The sequence below is a fragment of the Nematolebias whitei genome, chromosome 18 (assembly GCF_014905685.2).
Source record: "Nematolebias whitei isolate Nwh7 chromosome 18, NemWhi1, whole genome shotgun sequence".
Lineage (NCBI taxonomy): Eukaryota > Metazoa > Chordata > Actinopteri > Cyprinodontiformes > Rivulidae > Nematolebias > Nematolebias whitei.
Window position 1 is genome coordinate 10,412,244 of NC_056515.1, and position 10,063 is coordinate 10,422,306.

Sequence of the window (10,063 nt, forward strand, 5' to 3'; positions counted from 1 at the left end):
TTACATTATAGAAAATAATGACCTTTATCACAATATGCTAATTTTTTTAGAAGGACCTGTACTTTATTTTACCCTTTAATCAGTGAATGATAATTAATATTATGGTATAAAAATAGCCTAACAAACTAGTCTTGATGTCACTGAAGCACATGCACTGATCTAACCAAAGAATTTATACACACTGATGTAAAAATTAATTTATCAGGTTCGTATTAATGAGGTCTAATGAGCCTGTGAGCAAGACTCCCACCATCTGCTCCCCCAGGCGCCCTAGATAGCAGCTCTCTGCTCCACACAGAGGGCTGTGGTAGCTCGGTGCTCTGCGATTGTCAGGAAGGACATCAGGTGTAAAAATACATGCCAAGTCTTTGTGTGTGTTGTCTCGCTGTGGCAACCCCTGAAGAAGAGAGGAGCTGAACTGCAGGATCACTGAGTTCTTGTGGTAGGCAGCCTGCTGAGTGGGGAGAAAAGTCTGTAAAAAGCATCGCAGCAGCTGGCAAACATTTTGGTGCATTACTGCCATCTTGTAGTCATAGCACGTTACTATCAGGGAAAATAAAAAATAAAATTTCAAAATAATTTTTATATTTTAGCAACTGTTTTTATTATTTTTTTTTAAAAAATCACTGTCCATTTATAATTTAAAGCTAACTGACTGAGAAAACTGGAAGAAGTCCAGAACCACTGCTAGGTTTTCATATTTGCATCAAGCCCTTCAGTTTCGAGGTGTTTCGTGACAAAAGCTGCAACCATTCAGGATGAGCAGGTTATAAATATTTATCTGCTTTGTAGTTCAAGTCATTGTTTCAGAAGCTATTAAGTTAAAAAACAGGATGCACCCCTGTAGACAAACCCTTTCAGTGAGAAATCACTCCTTTGAAGGACAATTGCCCCCTCAGGAATTTGCTGAAGCTGTAAGGTGTGGGTTGTGGGCATAAGTTCAAAGCAACTGAGAAATAATATAAAATTAATGCTTCTGCTGTGACACGTAAATCACACCTCCATCTGGAAAAACAGTGCTATGCTAGCATGTGTGTAGTGTGTAATGCTTTCTTTAATGTTTAATTCTTTATAAACAAAATAACATCACAAGCCACATAAAAAGGCTATCTGACACTAAGCAGATCAAATTATCTAAAAAAAAAAAAAAAAGTGAATAAATCAACTGTGTGTCTGCTTAACTGCATGGCTATCTTTTAATAAAAGAAAAAACTACTCCCTGCATGATTATTTGAAATTTTTAATTCAACACACTATCTAATCTACCATAACATTATGAATCACAACTGCAAATTATTGTGTTTTAACATTTTTCAATTGCTGCATGTGTAAGGTAGTTTGGTCATCTTTTAGGCAACCAGTAAGGGGCAGGTAAATGGCTCACGTGGCGAAAAGTATCATGAGTGATTCAGGTAGGTCCACACTCAAAGGCAAACATTCAAAAGAACATGTTAAAGTTGTATGGACGACCACAAACGCTTAATTCTGTCATGAAAACGACTTGTTCTTTATCTTTTGTGTTGCATGGATTTCTTCCAAGTTTGGCGTTCGTTGGTAACAATAAAAATGACAGTTCTAGTGATGATGAAGAAAACAAGAACACCATCTAACAGCTTATAACTCTCAGTAGGTTGATACTATAAAGCAGGTTCAGTATATCGGGGGATCTTTAACTCTCAAGTAATAATCACAATATCACTAATTCAATTCAGTTTATTTATATAGTGTCAAATCACAACAAAGCTGTCTCAGGGCACTTTACAGGAACATTCACATACTGTACATAGAAAAGCCAATTAGTAAAGTTCTCTATCTAAGGAAAATGCTTGGTTCACCTTTATACCCGTAGTACTTGGTGTCCACCAACTATACTACATGGGAAAAGTTTTGTAAGCTCCATCATCCAGGTAAATAACAACAAAAAAGGTTAAATCATGTCATCTGGACCTGTTACCTTAAGTGAGATACATTTTGTTCCCTGTCTGGAGGACTTCATCAGTCTGTGGCCTGCCAGTCATATCTGTCCCATAGATGGCCTTCACTGCTGTGTTTCAAGACGGCATCCTGTTGGAATCTCAGAAGTAGACTTTTCACACGTGAAAACGGAGCACACCCATCCAAAACAATCGATCATCATCAACAACAATCAAATGTTTTAGGCCAGGTGGCCAATTTGCTACTCACAGAAACAGCCTGAGGACACCCAAGGCCAAAATGGTTCAGAAGGCAATGAAGGCTACTTATGGGACAGATCTGGTTGGCAGGCCGCAGACTGAAGTCCTCCAGATAAGGGATGAAATGTTTCTCACTTAAAGAAACTGATCCAGATGACACGAGTTAATCTTTTTTGTTATACGGACAAACATTTCAGTGACGTGAAATCATGTTTCATGATAAAACTGCTGCAGAACCTTCAAGATGAGTGAGTGTCCAATAATCTATAGACCAAATCTGAGATTATTGGTTGGATTGAGGTCTGGACTTTATCTGGGCCATTCCTGGACATTTAGCAGGAGTGTAGTGTGGTTGTGGACAGGAGGTGAACCTCAAATTTCTAGATGAAGAACAGCCACAGCATGATGCTGCCACTACCATGCTTAACTGTAGGGACTGTGGTATCAGCATAAGAGGTAGCACATTGGTCTCAGCCCAAAAAATCATTTTAGTCTTATCTGACCACACCACCACTTTCCACATGTTTGGGGAAGAAACTCCAGTCTATTTTACTTTCTTTTCTTTTTTCTTTTTTTTAAAGTGCAGTAACACTTTTCTATGAAGTTCAGCTTACAGTCCTGTAGACATTCCTTCCATCTTTGCAGCAGAGTTGCCCAGCTCCATCAAGGTTATCTTTGGCATCCTGGATGTTTCTCTGATTGTTGCCTTCCTTTACCAATCCGTGAGTTTTGTGGATGAGGCAATTTTGGCAAGTTTGCTGTATTCTTGTAAAAAATGGGTTTAGGATTCAATATAAGCCAGACACAAGAGTGCAAAAACAAGAACAGTTTTGATTAATTTGGCTGCTGGTTGCTGGAGTCAGGGTCCAAGGCGGGAGTCCAATCTTAATAGACAGAGAGGTTAGTGACTTTGGTGAGAAAAAGGGGATTCTGTGATTGTAGTAAGTCACTAACCTTCTTAGTCTGTACGTGGCAGGTAAAATCCAGATGCATGGTCTGACGGTTGTAGCGGGGGTCAAGCACAGGCGAGCAGAGAGTAGATGCCACAGCCAAATCGTGATCCTTTATCGTAGTCCTGTTGGGAGATCAGTCATTTACCGTAGTCAGAAAAGCAGTCAAATCCGAAAGGGTCAGGCAAGGCGAGGAAACCGTGGTACAGGTGTGAGGTCAAGACAAGGTGAGGCAAACAAGGCTGTGGCAAGAAACTGTTACTATGATGGCTTCAGAATCGGGGACCATGAAAGGTTTAATAATTTGGCACTGGTAGGTTGTGGACATGGAACTTATAAAGGGCAGAAAACAGGTGGCTGGCATGAATGCTGATTGCAGAAGGGGTGTGGTGCTGAATGAATGGAGCAGACTGAACAGGTGAATGGGATGAATGCCGATTATTGTGGAGAAAACAGTCAGGTCAGGCCGTATACTGTATACGGATACTTAGAAACCAAAGAACAGCAGTTAGTACAATGTAATCGTCAATTTATTTTGATTTTTAAGCATATTGACATTTCCAAATTTCTCTGATGCTTATATTTGAATAAATGAACAACAAACTTTGTACAAGAGTTGACTTTGTATTAAAAACATGTTATAAAATTTATAAAACGGTATCAAAGTAAAGCATGTTCAAGTATTGAAGTTTTTTTTTTTTAAGTATTTAACAAGTATTTAACAAGGATATTAACAAGTATTTAAGTATTTTGTTGAAATCAGGTCTCTCTTGTAAATGAGTCCTCGGGGCTCAATGGGATTACCTGTCTAAATAAAGGTTGAATGAAAAAAGTATTAAGTAGTAAGTACAGAAGTATTAATTATACAATAATTTGCTGGATAAACTAATGTAATAAGCGATGCATACCAATAGATGGTTACGGAAGCATTTAACTGTCGTTTAACGTATCAATGACATGTGCCTAATTATATGTCATCTGTATCATTGGGCACTTTTAAGTGAGTATACTGAAATTCTTAAGCTTTTCTAGTGGATATACTCCATATGCCCTCATATCATGTACTGCAACTGTATCATTTTGAATGGATACTACAATCTAACTCCATTTCTGAAGGTAACTGTTGGGGTCTAAATTAAAGGTGGTAAATATTATACATATGCACACCAATTTTTAGTCAAGTTTTAGATTCATTCTGTAGTAAAATGTGGGGGTACAACTTAACTGTGGACACACGGGCCAGTATTTATGTTATTTAAAACACGTACGGGCCACTGAATGTAGTATGTCAACGGACAGCTTTGCTGTACCTTCACTACTAATTAATTATTTACAACGGGTTCTTTCTTTTTCGAGTTAAATTAATGCCATGTGACGAGATAACTGATGGATTGTTTAATCAGTGACATAAGACGTTATTTTTTTTGACCCATCAGAATAAATGCGGTCATTTATTTAACAGAATCAAAATTTAACATCAAAACATTGTACACTTGATTCACTGATCTGGTTCTGATTAATAAAACTTGGCACGCTTTACTAATAAGACAACCGAACATTTCTGAAGGCATCTAGATTGATTTACAAAATAGAAGAGTTTAAAGGAAGGAATGGAGAAGTTTAAAGGAGATGGATGGAGGGAGGTGTATGTTTGGATTGACCAGAATTAGCACACTTCTTTCAACACCAGCTCAAACCTCCGGTACACTTCAGGACGTGCAGAGACTTCGTTACCTTAGACGGGGGATACCTCCACTCCGGAACAGAAGTCCATTAGTACGATCCTTTTACAGCGTCTCCGGTCAGGGTGGCTGGGCATCGTCAGAAGTCGTGTGGTTTACTCCGTTAAACAGACACGCTTCCTTCGAAGTTGTAGGCGTTACGCCCGGGTGAGTTCACAGCTAGGATCTGTGACTCCGTCAGAGATCCCACTCAGAAGTGGAAGACTCCAGAAGGCTTGAGAAGACTCCATCAAAGACTGAGTTCGACTCAGATCAAAGACTGAAGAGTCGAGAAGACTCCGCTTCTTCCAAGACTTGTCCAAGACTCCAAGACTGAATAGTTCCAGGAAGTGTGGACTTTAAAGAGTTATCACTTCCGGTCACTTAGTACTTCCTGATTGGTTGAAACAACCAACAGGGGGTGGTTCTAGTGATGTCAGAGGGTTATTAAAAGTCAAGAGAGGGTGCAAAAATGTTTAAGAACGTTTAGTACAGACAGAGAAATGTTTTGAAGAAGTGAGAGGAATGCAGATGCCAGTGGCAGTTATTTACCGTCTGCTAGGTTTAAAAACAATACAGTTCGTTCTAATAACTCGTTCTCTGACTGTCTCTGACTTTTGGCCGACATCACTGACTTCTCATTCAGACAGAAGATCAAAATGCATAATTACTTTGTAAATAGACATTTAACTTGATTTCTAAGTCTGATGAGGTTTTAAAAATCATTAATACTGTTTTACAGTTGATTTAAGTGAGTGGTTTACTTTCAACATTAGAAATGATATGAACTAAACACACTTTTGATTATCAAGATATTGTAAAATAGTAATGATATTATAAAAAGAAGAGTGTTCTTTCAATTGATTAATTCAGGATACAATTAGACAGTCTCTGGATGAGCTAATTTGCATTTCTGGATTCAAATCAATGAAATAACAGTTCCTGTCCCATGAAGGTCTTCAGAAACAGGTTGAGGTCGAGGCCTAGTTCACTACAATTCAAAGAGTTTTTATTTTGTTTGTTACTTGCAATTATATAAAAATTGCATGAAATTCCAGGTTGTAAGGCAACAAAATAAATGTACGGGTGCTTTTGCCTCCCAATGTGGTTTAAATGTTCCTCCACTTTAACTCACCTAATGATGCTTTTCTTTCTGGCCCTTTCACAGAGAAAAGAGCATGAACGTGGCACAATACCAAGTCGAAGCACAAGCACTTCACCGGATGAACAAACTCCTTTGCTGCAAGACGACACAAACCAACAAAGATGCACATAAACTCCCCCAGCTTGAACTATCAATGGAAACATTGACTCTTCTGCACAGAATAATGATTCCAGCAAAACAACTGAAGCCATGTTTTCTTGTAAAGTTTACAAAACTGCCAAAGATGAGTGCTGACTAGTTTTTGTTTTTGTTTTTTTATACGCAACCATTTCTTACCAAAGGAAGAGTTGTCCGTCTGCACATGCGACACTTTGTTTATTTAACTGTGGTCATTTCTGCTGAGTGGGAACATTTTCTGGTTTTATCACTTCAGGAACAGCAGTAGTTACTATTGCTAGTAAGAATTTGTTTACCGGTAATTTTAGAGAAATCGTGTTTTGTTTGACAACAAGAGAACAACAAAAATCACTTCTTTTTTTTTTATCACCAATTTAGTATTTTACCACTGTGCCTTCAACATGGAGGTGTAATTTTTTTTTATTACGAATAACATTCAGAATATAGTTTTTATGTGCAATGAGTATTAAGAAGAGAAAGTTGGTTTGTTTTTGAGACTCATCAGGCAAACATGTCTGACAATCCATGAGTGAAACTGAACACTCCTCTTTCTAAACTACTACTACTGTCTACTGTACAAATTTGAATGCATTCCTTCAAATGAAACATGCGCTTTGTTGTAAAGTACCTTTTTCATTATAAAACCTATATGAATTAAGGAGCCTCTAGGCAAAAAGTGAATCAGTGTTTACGCGTTTGTGGAACGATTCTTTTACCAGTGTCTCATTTGTGATGGGGTTAGACTGAAATAAAAACTAAATGACAAAAGTTGCTGGAATTGATACATTTCACTTGATGCAAGTTTCATGTAAACCATAAAAACCTCGTAATACTGATGATACAAAGTAATTTCACTCTTTGATTTTTACGGGGGGGGCAGCACGGTGGCGCAACTGGCAGAGCTGCTGCCCCTCAGCGAGCAGGTCCCTGGTTCAAACCCCGGTCCAGGGGCCTTTCTGGGTGGAGTTTGCATGTTCTCTCCGTGCATGCGTGGGTTTTCGCCGGGTGCTCCGGTTTCCTCCCACAGACCAAAAACATGCATGTTAGGCTGATTGGTAACTCTAAATTGTCCCTAGGTGTGAGTGAGAGAGTGAATGTTTGTTTGTCTCGTTTGTCTCTATGTGGCCCTGTGATGGACTTGCGACCCGTCCAGGGTGTACCCTGCCCCTCGCACAGTGATTGCTGGACATGGGCACCAGCGACCCCCGTGACCCAAAATGGAATAAGCGGGTAAAGATAATGGATGGATGGATGGATTTTTACGGGAGCCACTTCAGGTTGAAGATGCAGAACTGAAAACAAATAGTTCACCTACAGAACAAAACACTACAGGCCTGCTTGAACATTTATCTACTTTTCAGATTGTCATTTCATTTATTTATTTAAATTAGGACAATGCATATGAATGAACATGTCAGCAGTAAGCATCAGTATAAATATGCTGGAGTTAGCACAGCAGTTAATTTTCATCCATTGTCCTAAGGCAGGTAAGAACAAGAAACATCCCACAAAACAAAGAGCAGAAAATGATAAAAATATCACCTATACAACACATAACACAACATGAAATTACAATAAAGATATGATGCCATAAGAAAATAGAAAAAGTAAGCTACACACGAGTGCACCTCTGGTTAGTTTTCAGCCAAAGTTTCAAAGAGATTTTAAAGCTGGAGTAGGTGTCACAGGTCCTGATGGAAACTGGAAGTGTGTTCCATGACTGCGTGCCTCTGATGGACACCACCATTTGACCAAATTTAGTCCTGCGCCGCTGCACATTACAATCTCCTCTGGTCAGTTCTCTTGTGTTTACTGTATTACTTGTTTTTTTTACTTATAAAATACATTAAAGGAGGAGGCACAAGTCCATTTAAAACTTGAAAAATCAGGAAAGCATCCATAAAAAATCTGATAGCTATCAAAATCCAAAATGTTGTACTTACTTATGATGTTACAATAATGATAATGTAAACGCTTTGTCGAAAAATTTCAGTGTTTTCTTAAAAAGAGACTTTAGGGGCTTCGTAATGGCCTCAGAATTGTGAGACCATGTAGTATAACAAGCGATATGGCTGAATATAATGGCATTTATGTAAGTCTTGGAAGATTCTGTTGTCAGACAAGGTCTTATGTGTTTTGACAGATTGTCTAATTATATTTTGAAATTCTCTTTACATGCTGCTTAAAATTTAGATTGGAATCAAAAATTACTCCAAGGTATTTAAATTGTTCAACCACATCTAATGTCTTTCCATTGACTAACAGATGGTTGCTCATTATCTGCTGGCAGCCGAGAAAAAAAACATACAGATTGTTTTTTAATGTTAAAATGTAGACGAGTCCTGGAGCCAGTGAGACACTGTCATCATAGCACTAGAAAGTACAGCAGAAGCTTTTTTTTTTTTTCTTCCCCCTATGAACATACAATACAGTATCATCCGCATGTAATTGCATTTTTTACAGTTTTGCAGACATTGGGTAAATCGTTAACAAATAGGCTAAATAAGATTGGTCCCAGTATTGAGCCTTGTGGGACTCCAGCTGAGCAGGTAAGAAAGGTAGATTGTGAGTTTTCTATTTGTACTGCTTGTTTTCTGTCAGACAGATATGATTTCATCCAGCAGAGGGAACTATTAGAGAAATTAAAATGAGATAGTGTAGCAAGAAGAATTTTGTGGTTGATGGTGTCTAAAGCATGTTTCAGGTCAAGGAACACAGCCCCCACAAAGCCACCCTGATCTAGAAGCTGTTTTAGATTTTCCTGAAAGTCACAGGTGGCTGCTTCTGTAGTGTTACTTCATGAACCCAAACTGCATGGGATGGAGAGAAGTTGAACTTTTATTTAAATGCTCTGTTAACTGTGCAGCAACTCATTTCTATGCAATTTTAGAAATGCTTGGTAAAATATGATAATTCTCTGGTTTTGTTTTATCTCCTGTCCTAAACACTGCCCTGGCAATTTTCCGTTTTGATGTGTACAATATTATTTTTAACCATTTTTCATCATTTTGATCTGAATCATTCTGTTCTCACAAGTTTTTAAATGAGATGGAACAATTTCAGCTTAAGAAGCATGTTTTTCCTATTTGATCAGATGAAGATCCTTAAATCTCAGCTATGCTGAAACTGTGCATTGACAAAAAGACATATCAGGTTAGAAAACTGAGAAATTTGATGAAGATTGAAGAAAAAAAAAACTTTAGATGAGAGACCCCTAAATTTATTTTTGAAGGTTTATGAAAATTTTGCTTTATGACTCCAGGTTGTTACAGATTGTTGCAAAGCTATTTATGATCTAAATATTTGCAAACATTTAAGCTCCATCTACAAAACCTAGAGGTCCCCCCCCCCCAAAAAAAACCCCCCCTCTAAATAGACCGTACTTATATAGCACCTTTCTATCTTTTTTCAAGATACTCAAAGTGCTTTACACTACAATCTGTGTCCTCATTTACCCATTTCATTCAGCACTCTTCTAGATCTCTACAAAGCTAATTGAACAAATCATTCTAATGAGACTAATCAGTGCTTTATATCACATTCATACACTGATGGGACACACATCAGAGGCTATGAGGGGTTCAGTGTCTTGCCCGGTGACACTTCAGCATGTGACTGCTGGTGGATTTGAACCCCCAACTCTCGCATTGGAGGACGACTGCTCTAACCACTCAGCCACAGCTGCCTCTACAGTTGCAGAATTACTCAGGAAATTAAAAAGTATATATTTTTGAGAAAGTAAATAAATATTTGAAGACCTAGTAAGGGGGCACAGTGAAGTAGTGGTTAGAGCTGTTGCCTCTCAAAGTTTTGATCAAAGCTCTTATGAATGAATGAACCCTTGGAGTTATGAATGAATAATACAAGAGTTACTGTAATCGTTTGAAGATGTTTGTCCTGTTATTACTTTCTGCAAGATTCATAAAAATAAAACTT

The 10,063-nt window shown here is 38.1% G+C and overlaps 1 protein-coding gene across 1 annotated transcript in view; it reads left to right on the forward strand.

Annotated features, from left to right (window-relative positions):
- Positions 1 to 6,088, forward strand: part of scarb1 (scavenger receptor class B, member 1) — a 59,219-nt gene extending 53,131 nt beyond the window's left edge. The window contains exons 12-13 of the mRNA XM_037692293.1: positions 1,354 to 1,412; positions 6,014 to 6,088. Of these exons, the coding sequence (XP_037548221.1) occupies positions 1,354 to 1,407 (54 nt within the window). The 3' untranslated portion in view covers positions 1,408 to 1,412; positions 6,014 to 6,088. The remainder of the gene's footprint in view (positions 1 to 1,353; positions 1,413 to 6,013) is intronic.
- The last annotated feature ends 3,975 nt before the right edge of the window (positions 6,089 to 10,063 follow it).